The sequence below is a fragment of the Emys orbicularis genome, chromosome 1 (assembly GCF_028017835.1).
Source record: "Emys orbicularis isolate rEmyOrb1 chromosome 1, rEmyOrb1.hap1, whole genome shotgun sequence".
NCBI lineage: Eukaryota > Metazoa > Chordata > Testudines > Emydidae > Emys > Emys orbicularis.
This window is the reverse complement of record NC_088683.1, coordinates 119,315,718-119,337,143: the sequence shown is the minus strand read 5'-3', so window position 1 is coordinate 119,337,143 and position 21,426 is coordinate 119,315,718. Positions and strand designations below refer to the sequence as shown.

Below are 21,426 nucleotides of genomic sequence, written 5' to 3'. Positions count from 1 at the left end.
TGACATCAGAGGTAACTGGAGGGGAATGATGATGATTGAGTTATTTAGCGTGTTGTAAATTCTACTGATTGAAATGTGTCAGTGATGGGAAGGAGAAATGTATCAAGAGATCTCAGTGGTAGATTATTTGATCACCTGTGCACAACAAAAAGTCACCAGGCTTCATCCTCCTCCTGGCTACAGCCTGCTCAGCTCCAAAGGCTCCACTTCGAAGCAGTTGAGTACAGATACTGCTGTACTTCTCCCCTGGCATTTTTCAATTCCCTGTAGGGAATATGTGTCAATATAATCTTCAGCCTCCTACAACAGGAAGTCAGATAGCAATAGAATCATCTCCAACTCCTATGCCTGGAGATATTCAGCAAAAAGTGCAAACACCCCTCCCCCCTACAGCAAGGTTTTGGTGGCAGAATTATCACATCTACAGAAGGTATGTATGGTGGCATCTTCCCCTATGGTAACAAGCTCTTTGATTGTGGTAAGGGATAGGGGAAAACGATGAAACTACAGATGAAGAATTATTGAATACTTTACTCCTTGTTGCATGTTTCTGTAAATTCTTGGCCACTTAAGTATATACAAACATACATAAATCATGAATAGACAAATACTGCTTCATATTAAAAAAAGTTTAACATATGAACAATATATGTTGCATCTTTAATTGAAAGCATCTGGGAAGATATGCAAAACAATATTCAATTCTCTGATCCATTATATGAAAATACATGCATTAGTGTTTGCAGGGTCACAGCTTATGAGTAGACTTAATTGGGTAATTAGTCCCATAGAACTGAATGGTACTACTCACCTAATTAAAGCATGTGTTTGCAGAATATGGGCCACTGTTTGCAGTGAAACATATTTCCAAAGAATTCTTTGGAAATTGCGAAGTGTCAGTGCACTAAATGTAAATATTTTTAATAATATATGCCAGTGTTGTGAAAGACTGTTTTGTGACCAGCCCGATTGAGCATCACAATATAACGGACTACATAATTTTCAGAATAAAAATTACTACTTAAGTATTTAAAATTAAATGAATAAAACCATTAGAATTGCATAAGTGATATTTTTCTGTTTCTACCATCCTTTGTCTCATTATGTGCTTAAACACAATGAAAAACATTCAAATTAAAAAACAAAGTACTAGGAGAAATTTGAGGTGGCTAATCTATGCATCACTCACACACATTAAAAAGATCCATGGAAATGAACAGTTAAGACATTATCAAGCAACCTCTAAGCAGAAATCGAGAATATCGTGCATGCTCCTCACAGAACACAATCCCAATATCACAAGCATGGCTACAATCAGAAATTTGCAACAATGAGCCAGAGGAAATGTGAACTGCCACCTAGCTAACGGCAGAAAGACAGACTACATATGATCAGTAAGCAGAATTTGACACCCTCAGATACCTCTGTAACTAGGTCATAAAGCTATGTACATAGCTAGATCCTGCAATATAGGAGACTGGGAAGTACAAACTAGTCATTTTTAGAAGAGTTACAGAGAGGACTTGTCTAAGTTGTGTGGCAGTGCACTCTACAGGGGTGTGATTTCTAAAGTTCACTAACGTGTTGCACACTTATCAGACCATGTAGACCCTGCTGGTGTGTACCAGAAGTTCCTTGGTGCACTTTAACATAGTACTATTTGAAACAGAACTATGTTAAAGCATGATAGGGAACTTTTAGTGCATACCAGGAGGGACTACACGGACCAATTAATGTGCAAGCTAGTGCATTTTAGAAATCACGGCCCCATTGCCACACCACGTAGACAAGCCCAGAGCCTTTCTCCTTAGAGGCTTGATATGATTATTTTATGCTGAAAGTCTTTGAAATGATGAATCAGTGACTGAGCTCATGGAGATATAATGGCGATAGGTGCATTACAGATGCATGTAAATAATAACATGAAGCTCCAAAATGTGTAAGGTCTTCAAGGCTTTGTCTTAACTGCCTACACATGTTTTTCACAGCAAGACAAATGCACAATAGTTATCTCACTGTAATATCCTAGTGGAGACAAGCTTCCTGTACTTTCTTCTGAGTGAAAGGTAGGCAAAGTTAATAATATTACCACCCCCCACTGCATCATTGACCTTGCCTGGTTTACCTCTCAGTAAAACTACAGAGCCTTGTCTCCACTAGGATTTCAGAGGATAGTTCATGTTAGTTATGCCATAGAAAAACAGGTGTGTTGTTTAGCAGTGAAGACGGAACCTCAGACTCTCTTAAAAGAGTTGGAACTGCTAACAAACCATAGTAGTGCATTCAGCCAGCTATTGTGATACCTGTGTGCTGCTGCCATTTTTGAAAGATTAGAAATAGCCCCCACAGCACTGTATGGTTACTGCAAAGGCAGAAGGCCGTGTGGGACGTTTCGTAGAGGACTCATGTTATAGAACATTGCACAAGGATCTGTACTGAATACCTCTTGGTTATCAGGGAGGTGGGGAGTTCAGGGTGTGGTTTGGGACTTGTCTACCTGAATAATCACTTATCTCCCTGTTTTATACTGTTAAAGCTACAATCAGCTGAGGCAGTTGAGCTGTGAAGCCAACTTGGTATGGGGGCGGGAACTGCTGGCAAAGTGTTCTCCAGGAGGGCCCTTTGACTCTGGAAGTCGCTCCCACTACCACTTGTCTGAAGTAGCTTTGATCTATTGACCATCAGAACACTATGTGCTAGAGCTGTTGGGGAGAACTGGGGTCTAGGGTTTTGGATAGAGGGGAAATGTATTTTGAGGCCTGTTAATTTACTCTTGGTGTGAAAGAGTGCAGTTTTGCTGCTGGATGATTACTCTGTGGATTAGGATTCTAAATACTTTTTGGAAGGTCTAGGCATGTGGCTAGGAGTCTTGTGTATTTAAATCTAAATATGTAAATAGAAAGCACATCAACAGAAGATACAGAGACATTTAAAGTATGCAGTGAAACTACATGACAATTCAAGTAATGGGGCAGGTTAGACTCTAATAAATATGGAGCATATTAAGATTAACAAGAGCAACTCTGTTGGCTCTTGCCTCTCACCATCTCTCTGCTGTCCCCTATTTTAACTTATCCAGTGTCAAATATTTAGTATTCATGATCATCTGAAAGACAGAAAGGTCTATAATTGCTTTTGCTGGATGCAGACAGGGGACAGAATGGGCTGACGGATCCATCTTTATAATGCGTCCCATCACCTTGATATGCTTGCTTAGCCATGATTGTTAAATCCAAAGTGAGAATGACTATGCCAAGAGACATCAGGGTCACAAGAGAAACTCTGGCCCTCAGAACAGAATGGGCTCCAATTTCAGTCTGCAATATTTTATAGTGTTCCACATATTTGGCTTAAATTCCTTGCTGCAGAAACTGGGCATTTAAAGGGTCCCGAGGCAGGACATTTTTTGGGCTCTTAGGGTTCAGTGTAGACCCGGTACTCTGAGATCTTTCATAACCATACACTCTGAAATTCCACTCCCACTTCTTGGACAACTTCAAAAACATTTGCAAGGATAGTGCAATCTCTCAAAATGCCTGTTATTGTTCTTTGCCATTGGCTACAGACTCTCACTCGGGACCCACACCAAAAGCAACCACTTTCAGGGGACATCTAAATAAGACATGGATTAGAGGAGGATGGCTAAAACCCTGTACGTGCACATTCCTCCAGGGTTAGTAGTGTGCTGCACAGCTCCATAGCACAGGGAGACAAGTAGCAGAGACAGTTTCAAAATCCAGACAGCACTAGGCCAGGTTCTTAGTCTGGCAAGAGAGGAAGATGTCACTGCACCGGAGCCCACGTGTGGTCATTTTAATTAGTACATTGGTCTCAGGAGCCCTTGTAGAGCCTGATTAAAATCTTCAAGACAAACTGCCACTTGCACAGCAACAGAGACAAAAGACTTGCAACACGTCGTAAAGCCGCTTAGTCTTGAACTGGAGGCCTGTAGAGCGGAGAAAATACAGCCACCCATGCCTGATGGCAGAGCTGGACCAGCCTGTAAAGGAAGGGTAGGGATGTGGGAGCAGCTGCAGAATAAAACAAAAGTATTTCATTAATGTTTCCTACCCTTCTCTTTATAAACTCAGACTTAGAAAGAGCTGATCCCCACTCGGGTTAAGGGAAGCCATCAGCTTTTCTTTCTCTTTATTCCTGCCCAGGTGAGAGCTCAGACTCTCACCTAGCAGAAGCTGCAGGGCATAGAGAAGAGGGTGCTGCTCTCATCCCCAATAAGCTATGCTTCACCCTCCAAAGGCTGATTGACAGAACAGCACTGAAGACTCAAAAGTCCCCTCTGCAGGGTGGTACTGAGCATGTGCCTCAGTAATGAAGATTCTTAGGACTAGCAGAGACACTGGAAACTCTCATTACAAAACGGGGGCGGGAGGGGGAAATCTATATCCTCAGACTTTCTGAATGCTAATGAGTGCCTTTTAGGGTAGTTTTGGGTTGGCTTGTAGCTTAAGTGGATCAAGGTTGAGGTTAGAGCTAAATTACTTTTCTAAAGTTCACCAATCACAACCATTCTTACCACTCTGTACTTCCCACAGCCAACACCTTTGCAGCATCTTTCTCTGACAGAGGCAGAGTCTGGCACTGAATAGCTGCGAACTGCCCATAGCCTGTGCTTCAGAACAATTTCCGACAGTACCTTTCGTTAGGAAAGCTGCAGATGCAGTAGCTCTAAGTTTATTTACAGCCAGCTGTCCTACACATCTCCTTTCAGTGACCTTTTAGTGGAAAAAGCTGGAAATATAGTAGCTGTGAGCTCCCGCACACCCACCACTCTTGCACCATATCTCACAGTAACTCCTAAGGGGAGAGGCTTGAATAAATGTTCCTCTTCCAAGCCCAATGCGAGCAATTCCCAGTTTCTTGTTCATAACCATAAGACAGATAACAAACAACATTCAGAAGCCTTAATCACATACCCGGGTCTAGTCTCACCACAACAAGGCATACTATGAGAGCAGCCAAGAGCGTCTTTTTGTAAGGGCTGGAACAGAAGTGGCTTGACATGGATCCCAGTGCTCTACGCAGTACTGTTAATATGGTCAATAACTTTCGGGACACAGAGCCTGGAATACAAGTACAAGAGGTGGTTAAAGGAAGGGGCAAGGAAAATAAGACCGCACAGAAGAGCTGCTGGGTTCCAAAAGCTATCTCAATGGAGCATGTGTTTGGGTGTCTGCCCCACACTAGACTAGGAAGGGTTAACCTCAGCAGCGAGCAGTGGAGGTGAGTCCTCCGAGTGGTCGCGTGAGTGCAGCCAATCAGGGAGGAGTTGCAGGGAACAACCAATCAGGGCCAAGCAAGCTCACATAAAAGGAGCTGCAGGGTAGAGCAGAGTAAGTTGCTGCTGGGAGCTCAAGGAGTGAGGACTGTCTCTCTAGTAGGCTGAAAGACCTGCGGCACCTTGGACAGAGCAACTACTCACAGAGATGGGGGAGCAAGATAGAGCTCCTGATTGGCTGCTGGGGCTGGGTAGTTGCATGTCCTGAGGTTAGGGCGAAGAAGGTGCTGGGGCCACGGGGAAGTAGCCAGGGAAACTTAGCAGCATTGGGAGAAATTAAAGAGTCACAGCAAGAGGCTGCTATCTGTAAACTCCCTGGGTTGGGACCAGGAGTAGTGGATGGACTAAGACACTAACCCCTAGAAGGGGGGGGGGAACATGGATGGGGACACAGCTGGAGGGTCAAGTCACGAAGAGGGTGCTGTGGTTCCTGAGGCTGCAAGAGGGGCCACTGGCAGATGTGGAGACAGAGTGATGATGTGCAAGCCATGGATGGGGGTGGTGGCCTCCAGCTAATCTCCAGAGTGGCCGGGAGGAGGTGCCAGCCCACTGGTGAGTGATGCACCCCATGACAGGGCAGCTATTAGAAGAGGAACACTTTGTTCATCCCTGGGCTCCTCAAGCGCTCCTGGCCTGTCTGCTATCAGCAAGGATGTAACATCACATTGGCTCCTGCAATCCACATGACTTCCTAGTTGAGCCACTATTAACAGAGGTGTGTTGCTTTCTTTTCCTGCTTTCTTTCTAAAAGCTTTATGGTAGTTGTTACTGAGGAGGAAGCTTTGTGGGAAGCTTGTACCCAAAGGACTTTATACAATTATCAATACTGATGTCCCATAAGGGAGGGATGCCCTCTCCAGGTGCTGGAGCCCCCTGGAGACAAGAATACCTGGATTAATTGGGAATTCTTAGGTCTAATAGGTGCTTAAGTCCCACCCATAGATTCTACTACATGGGCTCAAAAAATGAGAATACAATAAGAAAATTATTCATGGGAAGATGGTAGAAAGTTCACACTGGCAACTACATAAGCCCTTAGAGGAAATGTCATCTGTCTTAAGTTTTAATTGCATGTTTTTACATATTTCTCCTGTAGTACACCTCTACCCTGATATAACGTGACCCGATATAACATGAATTCGGATATAACGCAGTAAAGCAGCGCTCCGGGGGGCGGAGCTGCACGCTCCAGCGGATCAAAGCAAGGTCAATATAACGCGGTTTCACCTATAACACGGTAAGATTTTTTGGCTCCCGAGGACAGCGTTATATCGGGGTAGAGGTGTATATTTTAAAAACTAGAAAATTGCCTTAGTCTTTGCCAATGTGAAAGATAAACTTCGCCCTTGCAATTCTTATCAAGCAAGAGCATTTGTTTATGCACATGCCATGTAAGAGGTCAGAAGGAACATCCCCTGGCAATATTGTTAGTTAACAGTTAATACCCACTAAGCCAGCAGACTAAGGCCATGTCTACGCTATGGAAACTAGCGTAACATAGATATGGCGCTGTAGCTATGCTGGCATAACCCTGTAGTGTAGATGCAGTCTACAGTGACAGATGGGGTCTGTCTATCACTCTAGGAAATCCACCTCCCTGAGCAACTGTTGTTAGGTCAATGGAAGCATTCTGCCGTCAACCTAGCTGTGTCTACACTGGGGGTTAGGTTGGCATAGTCAGGGTGCACAGGGGTGTGGCTTTTTTTACACCCCTGAGCACTGTAGCTAGGTCAGCCTACATTTTAAGTGTAGACCAGGCCTAATAGTATGTTGGGTAGCTGCTCCTGTTGCTGCAGCAGAAATGGGTACCAACTAGTGCCAGCTGTGATGGAATTTTGAGACCTAGAAATTTGATGAAACTGAAACCACTTCCATAAGACTTTCAGTCACTACCAACCTTGGATAGGTTAAGAAAGGGGAACTGGCTGTACAGTCATCCAACTGGGCATAATAACAAAAGAGAGAGGTAAAACTGGTAGTGGATACAGAGCCTCTTCCTTCTAAAGCACCAGTTTGAATCTAGCCCTAGTTGGTAATGAGAACTGAACAGTCAACCCATGTAATGGCAGCTTGATGTGTGGAAATAAGTGGGTAGCTTTCAGATCAGTTCATAGTGGACAAGTATCCAAATCCCACCAAAAAAACCCCACTGCAATTGGCATCCAGCAGAGAGGTCAAACACTAAACAGACATGGGGAGCTTGGAATACTGTGGATTTCCAAGCCCAGTTTGAGGTCTTTATTTTAATTTAAAAGCCCTTAAGTAGTTTTGGGTTTGTTGAGGTACCACCTCTTCCCCTCCTAAAATGCTGCCACTGTTGTGAGGACTGCAGAACTGCAACTCCCTCATTGTAGATGGGAGAAGGCTACTCGCAGGACAGTTTTCTGTGAAGGGCTTTTAGATTTGAAACTCGCTTCTCCTCTCGACCTGCCAGATTTGCTGGCCTTCTGGACATGCTGCAAAGTCCATCTTTTCTCCTGAACATTTGGGAAGGAGCCTAGCTGAGGGATCTGGGGTACAAGAAAGGGGGCTGAGATGAATGATTATTTATTAGCAGACAGTGGTTATGTGAGGGGGAGGGGCAATCTGTAGATTGTATGTGTTGAGCTGCAGTTCGACATCGTGAGTTTTAACTATAGTGAAAGCACCAAGAGCAAGTAGGTAAAACACTTAACATAAGTCTAAATACAAATAAAGAGTGATTTGGCCCAAGTTCAATGGCTCCCTCTTCTACACCTCGGAAGAGGAAAGCAGGATTGTGAGGGTTAGAGAGAGCGCCTACCTAACAGCTTATCCCTCGCTGTGGCTGGTTGCTCTTCAGGGGCTGACTGTGTCTCTTCCTGTTGCACCCACTGACACCTCCTCTCGTTAATGGTCCTCAGGGCCTCAAGTTGTTGCTCTTTGTTGAAAGCGTCACAGCCCTGTACCAGCTCCTCTGCCTCCACAAATTGTCCAAGGGGAAGCAACACATGCAACAGATGCAACTCCATCAAGGTACCATACAAAGGCAGGCTCTGATTGGTTAGATCTCTCAGCCAATAACTGTCAACTTCCAACATCACATGGGGCTCCTTCACTGTGCTGTACAAAAGGATGCTAGAATGCAAGAAAAAATGAATGTTACACTACAATCTATTTGCAAAGTTGAGATCACTTACAGTTACCAACTTCAGTCATCTATGACTGGAACTGGCCATAGATCCCTCCGTGACAATCTGCACTCCACGCAGAGCGGGAGGGAGTCCCTAGAAAGCAATATGAAGCAACCCCTCAGCATGTGCCTACATTGCAGCAGGGAGGTGTGATTCCCAGCGTGCACTAGCTCAGGCTGAGCTACTGCACTAAGAACAGCAGTGTAGCTGCTACGGCACTGGTGGCAGCTTGGCCTAGCCACCCGAGCTTGGACCCAAGGGGGGTGGGGCTGGGATTCGGATGCCTAGCCCAAGCTATCGCCAGCGCCACAATGTCCACACTGCTATTTTTAGTGCACTAGCTTGAGCTGAGCTAAGGCGAGTCTATCTACTACAATGGGAATGACACCTCCCAAGTGCAGTGTAGACACCCGCAGAGGCCAAGCTTCCTTCCTCCCCCAGCAACGTTCCCAGCCTTTCATCACCTGATGCAGGGAGCAAAGGGAGCAGCAGTCACTGTTAAGATGTAAGAGATATTATCATCTTAAACACATGCTCTTCACTGGTGGTGACATAGGACCTTCTCCCTGCACTTACTGAGGGCATCACAGGGTCTGAGTCTTTGCTAAGGCCATAAAATTCATGACGTAACAAGACACATCAGGCAGTACGTTACTGGGCAGTTCTCGGACCCTTTGGGTTTTGACATGAGGGGTCATGAGGCTGGCAAATACACAGATTTGACTAATGGGTAAAATGCAGTAATCAGAGAATCCAATGTCCCGAGACCCGTTACACTCAATTTAAGGCTCTCAAGCTGCATGTGGCTTTTCATAGCTCTGAATAATACTCTCCGCTCAGGCTTGGTTAATCACGATCCTCAGCACCCAACCCCCTTTACACAGCTGCCAAGCCCTCCTCAACCTCCTCCATAACAAGCAGCAAATCTATTTTCCCCTCCTTCCTAGAGAGGCCAAACTCTTCCACAACTCCATGCTCTCAGTAATAAGACTCCTGCACACCTTCTTCTAAGACGCCTGTACTTCCAAGGGAGACTAGATTTGCTCCAGCAATCACTTGGAATGGTACTTGCCTGCCTTTGTAAAGTGCTTTGAGATCCATAGGTGGAAAGCCCTGTAAATATGTCCTTAATACTTTTATATATTCAACTTCTTGCAGCACTCTTTTTCTCTTCCTGCTAAAAATTGAATTTAAAAACACACTTCTGATAAAGAGAAGATTCTGGATTTTTCATAAGTATTTACTATAATCTCATTCCATTAATTGATGAAGTGGTTCTTTGGCTATTTATAGGTCAGGTGCCACTGCATCTTTCATCACAAGGATTCCTATGAGAACATAAGAATGGCCATACTGGGTCAGACCAAAGGTCCATCTAGCCCAGTATCCTGTCTTCCGACAGTGGCCAATGCCAGATGCTTCAGAAGGACTGAACAGAACAGGTAGTCATCAAGTGATCCATCCCCTGTCGTCCACTACCAGCTTCTAGCAAACAGAGGCTGGGGACGCTCAGAGCATGGTGTTGCATCCCTGCCCATCCTGACTAATAGCTATTAATGGACCTATTCTCCATGAACTTGAGTTCTTTTTTTTTTTTTTTTAAACCCTGTTATGGTTTTGGTCTTCGCAACATCCCCTAGCAAGGAGTTCCACAGGTTGACTGTGCACTGTGTGAAGAAGTATTTCCTTTTGTCTGTTTAAAACCTGTTGCCTATTAATTTCATTGGGTGACCCCCTACTTCTTGTGTTATGTGAAGGAGTAAATAACCCTTCCTAATTCACTTTCTCCACACCAGTCAAGATTTTATAGACCTCTATCATGTTCCCCCTCAGTCGTCTCTTTTCCAAGCTGAAAAGTCCCAGTCTATTTAATCTCTCCTCATACAAAAGCTGTTCCATATCCCTAATCATTTTTATTACCCTTCTCTGTACCTTTTCCAATTCCAATGTGTCTGTTTTGTGATGGGGTGACCAGATCTGCATGCAATATTCAAGAAGTGGATGTAACATGGATTTATATAAAGGCAATATGATATTTTCTGTCTTATTATCTATCCCTTTCCTAATGGTTCCTAACATTCTGTTAGCTTCAGTCAGGAGACAGTCACAGTAGTCTAGCCCTGCTAGTGAAGAAGAGGAGGGAACAACATGTCTTTCACTGCAGTAGAGCACTAGGGAGATGCTGCACTGTTTGAGGCAACGTATTCTAGTGGAGATGTTAAACCAATGCCTGACTACAGGTGCTAGATAAAGATCACATAACACCTGGGATGTGTGATCTTGGTGTCAGGGCAACATCCCTTCTCACACTAACAGGTTCCAGTGTCTCTAGCTGTGGAAGAGGCAAAGCTGCGGAAGAGGCAAAACAACCTCTAACCTATCACTGTGGCATTCCTTGAAAATGAAAGATGCTGCAGAAAACCAAGTTTAGCTCTGTTCTTTCAGTCTGAAAAGGTTCCCTCTGAACAGCTGTGCCTGGCCCCCCTCTTGTGCAGGGGGAGATGACAAGAAAGAAGGAGGGACATGGAGGAAAAAGCCCAACTAGAACCCCATACAGCACACTACACATATAGGTTGTGGAACCTGGGTATTTTAGGCAGAACATATCCGGAAAGTACAGATAATTACTCACCACAGTTCCAGAATTTTTGGAGGCAGACGTTCAGGGACCTGGTAATACTGTAGGACCCAAGACAGAACTTCTCTCCACCGGTTCATCTCTGCCAGGGCCTGGATCCCCACAATGCACAGGGAGCACTTCACTTCTGCAGAGCTGTCCAATGGACAAGACAGGCCAAATGAGCACTTGTGAGAAATGCTGTTTCAAGTCCTTCCCTGCCTGACACATCTGATGTTGGGGGCTTTCTAATTCCTCCTCAGTAGCTTTTCCCCAAAAGCACAGACAATGTTCAGCCTTTTTTGCAGGACATGTTTGTTACACATCTCCAGCAGAAGTCCCACATCTCTCAATCATGCACAGACCCCTTTTCATACTAATCAGGAGTTGTCTATATTCACAGATATTAAAGCAGCCAAACCAAGACAAATGTACCTGTAAATTAGTTTAGGCTTTTAACAATCTAGCCTCTAGTAATGGTTTGGTGACTAGAAATCATGACAGGGACTATTGGCATCATTATTATTTTAGGACTGACAATGTGTTGAAATTGTGATTGTAAGAGATTCCAAACCTAGATAAAAATTCAAGAAAACTGGGTTCAGTTCCTCGCCCTGCTTGTGCGACACAGGGTCAGTGATGCAACCATTCTCTCTGCCTCAGGCCTGGTCAACACTAGGAAATTAGGTTGGTATAACTAAGTCAGTCAGGGGTGTGAAAAATCCACACCTCTGAGTGATGCAGTGAAACCAACCTAGCCCCCAGTGTAGAAAGTGATAGGTTGACGGAAGAATTCTCCCATAGACATAGCTACTGCCTCTTGAGGAGGTGGATTACCATTGGTGTAGGCTTCACTGAAATGCTACAGTGGTGCAGCTATGCTGCTGTGGCATTTTAAGTGTAGACAAGCCCTTAGTTCCCCACCTATAAAATGAGGATTCTACTTCTTCCCTCACGCCCTTTGTTGGTCTCGTCTAGTTAGACCGTCTGCTCTTTGACATAGGCTGTGTGTTTGTGCAGCACCTAGCACAATGGGGCCTTCATCGCCAGTGGGGTCTCTGGGTGCAACTGTAATATATCAAGTAAAATATCAACCTAAACCACTCCTTTCCCATCTGGGGGGATTTTTTTTTATAGTGTCCCTCCCTGGCTCTTCGGCCAGGTAACAAGTATAGGCTCTATCCTTGTTGTGACTAATCCTAACATAATTCCAATGCTATCTTACACACGTTCTTCCAGGGAATTCTCATCTTCATGCCCCACCCCACTTTTAAATATGTTTGTGGGTCATTTAGTATCTAATAGTACCATAAGAACCTCTGGACTATATTCTCATGGGGCATAATAAGCTCAGTAAACTACATCATTCTGATGGCTTTTGAACTCATCATAACTAACAAGCAAAGCAGAGCTAGACCAGATCTGTTGATTGGCAGGGCTTCCAGAGAAATGGGAGTTACAGGCCTAAATACATTGGAGGAGCTGTGCGTAAGTCCCTTAAGAGTTCATCTGTTCCAGCTGTTCATTTCCTCCACCACAAATCATAAACCTGTATTAGGTACACAGCTTTGGAAATGAAGAGGAGCAGGAGGAGTATTTTTGTCTTCAGATGGGGGAGGGAGGGGGGAAATGAGCAACAAGACTAGAAGACCTAAGGCACTCATATTCTGTTTCTATGCATCTCCCTAGTAATAGACAAAGGAACAAAACTATCCCTAAATATAGTGATTTATAAAGGGCTAACAAATTATAGATATTCTAAGCATGTTACAGAGATAAATAGTAAGAGAAATTCCTAGATTCCAACGACAGAAGGGACTATTGTGATCATCTAGTCTGACCTCCAGTACAACACAGGCCATAAAACTTCTCCAAAATAATTCCCAGAGCATATATCTTTTAGCAAAATATCCAATCTTAATTTCAAAATAGTCAGTGATAAAGAATCCACCATGACCCTGGGTAAATTGTTCCAATGGTTAATTACTCTCACACTTAAAACGATATGCCTTATTTCCAGTCTGAATTTGTCTAGCTTCAACTTCCAGCCATTGGATCATATTATACCTTTCTCCGCTACATTGAAGCATCCATTATTAAATATTCTCCATGCAGGTACTTATAGACTGTAATTAAGTCACCCCTTAACCTTCTCTTTGTTAAGCTAAATAGATTCAGCTCTTTTAATCATTACCGTGGCTCTTTTCTGAACCTTCTCCAATTTATCAACATCCAGCTTGAATTGTGGACACCATAACTGGACACAGTAGTGCAGCAGCAGTCCCACCAATGCCAAATACAGAGATAAAATAGTCTCCCTACCCCTACTTGAGATTCCCCTGCTTATGCATCCAAGGATTACATTAGCCCTTTTGGCCACGGCATTATGGAGGGAGCTCATGTTCAGCTGATTATCCATCATGAACCACAAATTATTTTCAGTCACTGATTCCCAGGAGAGAGTCCCCCATCATGCAAGTATGGCCTACATTCTTTGTTCCTAGATGTATTTAGCCATATTAAAATGCAAACAGAGTTATAAGCATGTCAGTAAGTGTTATAGATGGCTATAAGTCATGTATTGACTTGCACTCTAAAACAATACATTAACCATTTACTAAAACATGCACTAATCATTCATTAATCCTTTATAAATAGAACCTTAATATAAAGCGTGATCAATAATCCCACGCTTCATTTTTCTGAGTTCTTATTCATTCTTAGACCTATTATCATCAAAATGCCTCGATTCTCAAGGATCTCCAAGCACTTCATATACAGGAATCATTTCCCTTACCTATGACATACAGTTACTGCTGGGTGAAACAAATCAGCTGTTTGTATAGAGAACAGCAACATTACATCCCACTTCAGTGTTGAAAGCAAGAAATAATGTATTATTTCCAACTGAAACAGCATGGAGGAGTTAAAAACTAATTAGACAAATCAGAATTTGACCAAGACACCAATATTAACACTCTCACTACTGTAAAAAATGCTGCTATGAAATTTTTAACTACCAAAGATGATCAAGGATCTCTCCTTTACGTGTCATACAAAAGACAACAGCACTGACTGACCAGTAACACTTGCAACCAGGGCTTTGGAGCGGAGCCCGGAGCTGGAGCCCGGAGCAGCTCTGGAGCAGTGGGAGCTGCAGGTTTTTGCCTGGAGCGGAGCCGGAGCACAGCTCCAAAGCCCTACTTGCAACTCTACCCAAGTAGAAGGTTGAGGGGGGAAAAGGGGCAAAAAAATCCAAAACCAGAACCCCAGAACCCACAGTAGCAGAACTGTTTCTGAGCAAAATATTTCAAAGGGATTGATTAAAAATATTCAGTGTCGATACATCCCTCTACGAGTTCACAATGGAGTCCCCGAAGGCAGGACTGAACAGATGTTACACTGATACATTAGCTCTTAGCTGAGTCCTGTCAAACATCTCAGGCCTACTGTAGTCCAGTGTGGTCACAAACAAAAGCCAAGACTTTTCTGTCCAGGAGTCACCTGGAACAGATTTCGTCTGCGCTTGGATCTGAGCAGATTTCGCAGGGAACCGGCTGCACAGGCCCTGCCTGCGTTTGCCCTGAATAACTAAGCAGCGGGAACCTCCTTTGCTCCATGCCCGGGGTGACTGGGAACTCGCCCCCGTACCTTTCACAGTCAGGGTCCGAGGCCAGGCTTTCGCAGCCCCGCTCACACCTGTCCAGAGCAGCAGCAAAGTCCAGGTGCACCACCAGCAAATCCGCAGCCTCCTCCAGCAAAGAGGTCGCTGGGGCTGGCACGGGAGACAAGGACAGAGGCTCGCTGCTCCTGAGGAAACCTGCCGGCCCGCTGAGCCCAGCTAAGGACACAGGCAAGTCGTTCTTCATGGTGCCCGGGGAGTGGCGGCTGTTAGCTTCTGGGCTTGGCTACGTGCCTTTGAATCCTGTCCCCGATCTCCTTCGGAGCCATCGCTTGCTGCTGTGACCCAGCTGCTCCCGGAGCGCCCCCCTGTGCACGTACGGGCTGGATCCTCCCACACGCGGGTTCAAGCTCCAGCATGCACCGCCAGCTCGGTGCACTCAGGCTCTCGGCCCCCGCATAGCGTGCGCTGTAAAATCGCGCAGCGGCAACGGGAGGCTCTGCGCGATTTTACAGCGCACGCTGCGCGGGGCCCGAGAGCCTGCATGCACCGAGCTGGCGCTCTGCGGCTGCGATCGGTGCTGGGTCCTGGCTTGCGGCTTATGCCCGCTGGTTCCAGGCGCAGCGTGCAAAGCCAGCCGTCACAGCCCGGACCCCCAGATCAGGGGGGAGCCCATGTTTGCTGCGTTTCCGAAAAGCCTGGGGCATGGCAATCTTCCCCGCCTACCCGCTCGCCTCGCTGCGCTCCAACCCTGTGCAGAGGATTATGGGAATGGTAGTTTCTTTGGGTCACGGTTCTGCTGTTGGAGGAGGAAATCAAGCAGAATGCCGTCTGCTCTAAGATTTAAAACTGAGCCGAGAGGATGTGAGGGGTTTGTAGATGTAGAGTTTAGATTCAGGTTCTAGGGGTTATGCTGAGCAGGGGTGGGAAGGGCTGGCCCACTTTCCCTCGGATGGCTGTAGAAATGGAATTACTTTATCTGTTGATTTTCTCCATTCCTTATGGCAGAGTAGATCTTCATTTGCTGTGTGAGAGTGGGGGGATTTAATTTTGCAAGTCTATATTATCTTATTATTATATTTTGGAAAATTAATGTCTTCTGTAGACAAAGGGACAGAGCTGGCTAGAACCAATCAAATGTAAAAGGCAGCATGGTGCTCATAGCCACTCTAACTTGGCCACATTGCAAATATATTGCATTTTAAGTCCTTGAAGTTAATACTATATCGTAATACATGTAGTGAAGGATCATTCCCCAATCAAAAGTGTGCTCAGAGAGTCATGCACATACCATCCTGAAAAGTTTCTAAAGTGAACTATGTTATAGAGAAATGCAGGGATTATCTTGTATGGTGAAAGGATTGACTTCAAGATGGCACGCTTATGCATTTCTGTCTATAAATCCCAGTTTGAATGCAGTGGTGGCATGCTGAAAAGACATGAACAGCCCTGGAAGAGAGGAAGATCTGATGTTGCAAGTCTGTGTATGCATGAGAGAGAAGAGTTTTCTTGATGTAGGATAGGGTATGTGTCTCTATCTTAGTGATGAGTCTCAAAGGGCTTGAGTCTCAGTTTGCCTTTGGTTCAAATAAGGACACAAAGCTTATCAAAATCTTTGACTTCTCTGGCCACCAAGACTTCTCCTATAAAAGAACTGAGTCCAAGCCAAAGTTTCCACCTTCAGCTCCACTGGTAAGCAGGAGAGTCAAAGAAGCCGGAATCAGGAGGACTAGGAGACTGCATTTCTTCTGTTTAGTCACAAGGTGTCGCCCTAACAACATACATTTACTCAACCAAACAGTTTTCAAGGACCTAGAGAACAGTTATTTTAAAGTAGCCAAACTCAGAGTTCGGGGTCAGGTTGAAGTTTGCTCCATTAACTGGCAAAAGCTGACTAGCTAAAGTTGAGGTCCCAAGCTTTCTCTCTCTAAATAAATAAACAAAAACACTAGCAGGGAGCAGACTTGAGAGAAAGGGGCAGGGCTTACACTGTGAAATATGTTGGATCTGGGCACAATGCACAGTTTCTTTTTTTAAGGAATTCCTGTTTTTCTTCCTGTTTCTCCTCCATGATCCTCAAGGGCCCTGTATTGTGGCAGCATGTGGCTGGCTCCCTCTGAAACCTATCAGTGGTGCTTCTTGGAAAGTTGTTAAAAGGATGGTGACAGGTTTCAGAGTAGCAGCCGTGTTAGTCTGTATCCGCAAAAATAACAGGAGTACTTGTGGCACCTTAGAGACTAACAAATTTATTAGAGCATAAGCTTTCGTGGGCTACAACCCACTTCTTCGGATGCATATAGAGTGAAACATATATTGAGGAGATATATATACACACATACAGAGAGCATGAACAGGTGGGAGTTGTCTTACCAAGTCTGAGAGGCCAATTAAGTAAGAGAAAAAAAACTTTTGCCTCTCAGACTTGGTAAGACAACTCCCACCTGTTCATGCTCTCTGTATGTGTGTATATATATCTCCTCAATATATGTTTCACTCTATATGCATCCGAAGAAGTGGGTTGTAGCCCACGAAAGCTTATGCTCTAATAAATTTGTTAGTCTCTAAGGCCTGGTCTACACTACGACTTTAATTCGGATTTAGCTGCCTTAATTCTAATTAACGCTTGACCCGTCCACACAACGAAGCCATTTAATTCGAATTAAAGGGCTCTTTAATTCGATTTCTGTACTCCTCCTCGACGAGAGGAGTAGCGTCAAAATCGGTATTGTTAATCCGAATTAAGGTTAGTGTGGCCGCAATTCGATGTTATTGGCCTCCAGGAGCTATCCCACAGTGCACCATTGTGACCGCTCTGGACAGCAATCTGAACTCGCATGCACTGGCCAGGTGGACAGGAAAAGCCCCGGGAACATTTGAATTTCATTTCCTGTTTGCACAGCGTGGAGAGCACAGGTGACCACAGAGAGCTCATCAGCACAGGTAACCATGCAGGCTGATAATCGAAAAAGAGCACCAGCATGGACCGTACGGGAGGTACTGGATCTGATCGCTATATGGGGAGAGGATTCAGTGCTAGCAGAACTGCGTTCGAAAAGACGAAATGCCAAAACTTTTGAAAAAATGTCCAAGGGCATGATGGAGAGAGGCCACAATAGGGACTCAGATCAGTGCCGCGTGAAAGTCAAGGAGCTCAGACAAGCCTATCAAAAAGCAAAGGAGGCAAACGGTCGCTCCGGGTCAGAGCCGCGGACATGCCGCTTCTACGCTGAGCTAAATGCATTTCTAGGGGGGGCCGCCACCACTACCCCACCTCTGACTGTGGATTCCGAGATGGGGATAATCTCATCAGGTACACCTGATGATTCCGTGGAAGGGGAAGAGGAGGAGGAGGAGGACGAGCTGGCAGAGAGCACCCAGCTCTCCGTTCTCCCCAACAGCCAGGATCTGTTTCTCACCCTGACTGAAGTACCCTCCCAAGCCTCCCAAGCCAGCACCCAAGACCATGACCCCATGGAAGGGACCTCAGGTGAGTTTACCTTTTAAAATATAAAACATGTTTTAAAAGCAAGCATTTTTAATGATTAATTTGCCCTGAGCACTTGGGATGCATTCGCAGACAGTACAGCTACTGGAAAAGTCTGTTAACATGTCTGGGGATGGAGCGGAAATCCTCCAGGGACATCTCCATGAAGCTCTCCTGGAGGTACTCCAAAAGCCTTGCCACAAGGTTTCTGGGCAGTGCAGCCTTATTCCGTCCTCCATGGTAGGACACTTGACCACGCCATGCTAGTAGCAAGTAATCTGGTATCATTGCCTGACAGAGCCTGGCAGCGTATGGTCCCGGTGTTTGCTGGCATTCAAGCAACATCCGTTCTTTATCTTGCTGTGTAATCCTCAGGAGAGTGATATCGCTTAGGGTAACCTGGTTGAAATAAGGGAATTTAATTAAGGGGACAGAGGTGGCCGTTCCTACTGGGCTGTTTGCCTGTGGCTGAAAAGAAATCCTTCCCTGCATTTAGCCAAGTGCAAAGGGGGGGGGAGGATTGGCCCAGAGCTTTTCGCGTTTTGCTAGCAGGGATCTTCCCTGATACCAGCCACGCGGTGGGGGGAGGGAGAAAGCACTCATCCCAGAGAATTCATGGCGGGTGGGGGGGGGGTGTTAGTTTGGTTCCTGCAGGGATCTTCCCTGATACCAGCCATGCGGTGGGGGGAGGGAGAAAGCACTCATCCCAGAGAATTCATGGCGGGTGGGGGGGGGTTGTTAGTTTGGTTCCTGCAGGGATCTTCCCTGATACCAGCCACGCGGTGGGGGGAGGGAGAAAGCACTCATCCCAGAGAATTCATGGCGGGTGGGGGGGGGGGGTTGTTAGTTTGGTTCCTGCAGGGATCTTCCCTGATACCAGCCACGCGGTGGGGGGAGGGAGAAAGCACTCATCCCAGAGAATTCATGGCGGGTGGGGGGGGGGTTATTAGTTTGGTTCCTGCAGGGATCTTCCCTGATACCAGCCACGCGGTGGGGGGAGGGAGAAAGCACTCATCCCAGAGAATTCATGGCGGGTGGGGGGTGGTGGTGTTAGTTTGGTTCCTGCAGGGATCTTCCCTGATACCAGCCACGCGGTGGGGGGAGGGAGAAAGCACTCATCCCAGAGAATTGGATGGTGGGGGGGTGTTAACCTTCAGCAGCAGAAAACAAGCTAACAGGAAAACTGCAGCACAACGGGCTTTGCTTGGTATGTGGGAAAGCAGGGCGCAGAAGCCTAAAGACAGTGGCTTACCATGGCAGCATGCAAGGTGAATTCTGTTGCCCGGACCTGCGTCTGTGATCTCTAGCAGCAAAGCCACAGGCACTCAATATTAAGAGGCAAAATGCGACCTTGCACAGAAATCACATGTGCTATGTAATGTGAATAGTATACACCGTGAAAGAGTATAAGCATTGTTCTGAAAAATGTATCTTTTAAAAAAATTCTCTCCTTTTTTCACTCCCTCCAGCAGGTGCAAATGTTTCAAGCCTCCCTCCTCCTTCCCGAAGGCTATCCCAGATAAGGCGTCGTAAAAAAAAGACGAGAGAAGAGATGTTTGCCGAAATCATGCAATCCACCAGGAGTGAAAGAGCTCATCTGAATGAGTGGAAGGAGACGGTTTGCAAGTATAGGAAAGAAGCCAGTGACCGTGAGGACAGGAGGGACCAACGTGAGGACATGAGGGACCAACGTGAGGACAGAAGGGACCAACGTGAGGAGAGGAGAGACGCTCGAGATGAGAGGTGGCGGCAGGAAGATCAGAGGAGTCGGGAAGCAACGCTGGGGCTGCTGCGTGAGCAAACAGACATGCTCCGGCGTCTGGTGGAGCTTCAGGAATGGCTGCTGGAGAACAGAGTGCCGCTACAGCCCCTGTATAACCCCCCTACCTCCTCACCATGTTTCATAGCCTCCTCACCCAGACGTTTAAGAACACGGGGGGGGAGGCTCCGTACACCCTCCCATTCCACCCCAGTGGACAGCCCAAGCAAAAGGCTGCCATTTTTTTAACCTTTTTTTACTGGGCTTTTCCTTCCCGCTGATCCTCCTCCCAAACCCCACTCAGGTTCTCTCCCTCTTTTTATAATCAATTAATAAAGAATAAATGATTTTTAAACAATGGTGACTTTATTTCCTTTGAAAGCAAGCTGGGGGAAGGGGGAGGGTGGGTTCCTTACAGAGAATGAGTCAATAAAGGGGGCGGGTTTTCAGGAAGGATAAACAAACATAAATTTCACACTGTAGCCTGGCCAGTCATGAAACTGGTTTTCAAAGCTTCCCTAATGCGCAGCGCTTCATCGTGTGCTCTTCTAATCGCCCTGGTGTCTGGCTGCGAGTAATCAGCAGCCAGGCGATTTGCCTCAGCCTCCCACCCTGCCATAAAGGTCTCCCCCTTGCTCTCACAGAGATTGTGAAGCACACAGCAAGCAGTAATAACAATGGGGATATTGGTTTGGCTGAGGTCTGAGCAAGTCAGTAAGGATCGCCAGCGACCTTTTAAACGGCCAAATGCACATTCTACCACCATTCTGCACTTGCTCAGCCTGTAGTTGAACAACTCCTGACTCCTGTCCAGGCTGCCTGTGTATGGCTTCATGAGCCATGGCATTAAGGGGTAGGCTGGGTCCCCAAGAATAACAATTGGCATTTCAACATCCCCCACGGTTATTTTCTGGTCCGGAAAGTAAGTCCCTTGCTGCAGCCGTTTAAACAGATTGGTGTTCCTGAAGACGCGAGCGTCATGAACCCTTCCCGGCCAGCCCACATGGATGTTGGTGAAACGTCCCTTGTGATCCACAAGTGCTTGCAGCACCATTGAAAAGTACCCCTTGCGGTTTATGTACTGGGTACCCTGGTGCTCCGGTGCCAAGATAGGAATATGGGTTCCATCTATCGCCCCACCACAGTTAGGGAATCCCATTGCAGCAAAGCCATCCACTATGACCTGCACATTTCCCAGAGTCACTACCTTTCGTAGCAGCACCTCCGTGATTGCTTTGGCTACTTGCATCACAGCAGCCCCCACAGTAGATTTGCCCACTCCAAATTGATTCCCGACTGACCGGTAGCTGTCTGGCGTTGCAAGCTTCCACAGGGCTATCGCCACTCGCTTCTCAACTGTGAGGGCTGCTCTCATCTTGGTATTCTGGCGCTTCAGGGCAGGGGAAAGCAAGTCACAAAGTTCCATGAAAGTGCCCTTACGCATGCGAAAGTTTCTCAGCCACTGGGAATCGTCCCACACCTGCAGCACTATGCGG

The 21,426-nt window shown here is 46.0% G+C and overlaps 1 protein-coding gene across 1 annotated transcript; it reads right to left on the bottom strand.

Moving 5' to 3' along the window:
• Positions 1-3,798: 3,798 nt before the first annotated feature.
• On the bottom strand, positions 3,799-15,051 carry PEX26 (peroxisomal biogenesis factor 26). The gene is made up of 5 exons (XM_065417904.1): positions 14,717-15,051; positions 11,081-11,221; positions 8,079-8,392; positions 4,935-5,081; positions 3,799-4,031 (listed from the first exon to the last, which is right to left on the bottom strand). The coding sequence occupies exons 1-5, from the start codon at positions 14,932-14,934 to the stop codon at positions 3,928-3,930; spliced, it is 924 nt and encodes a 307-aa protein (XP_065273976.1). The 5' UTR covers positions 14,935-15,051; the 3' UTR covers positions 3,799-3,927.
• Between the last annotated feature and the right edge of the window lie 6,375 nt (positions 15,052-21,426).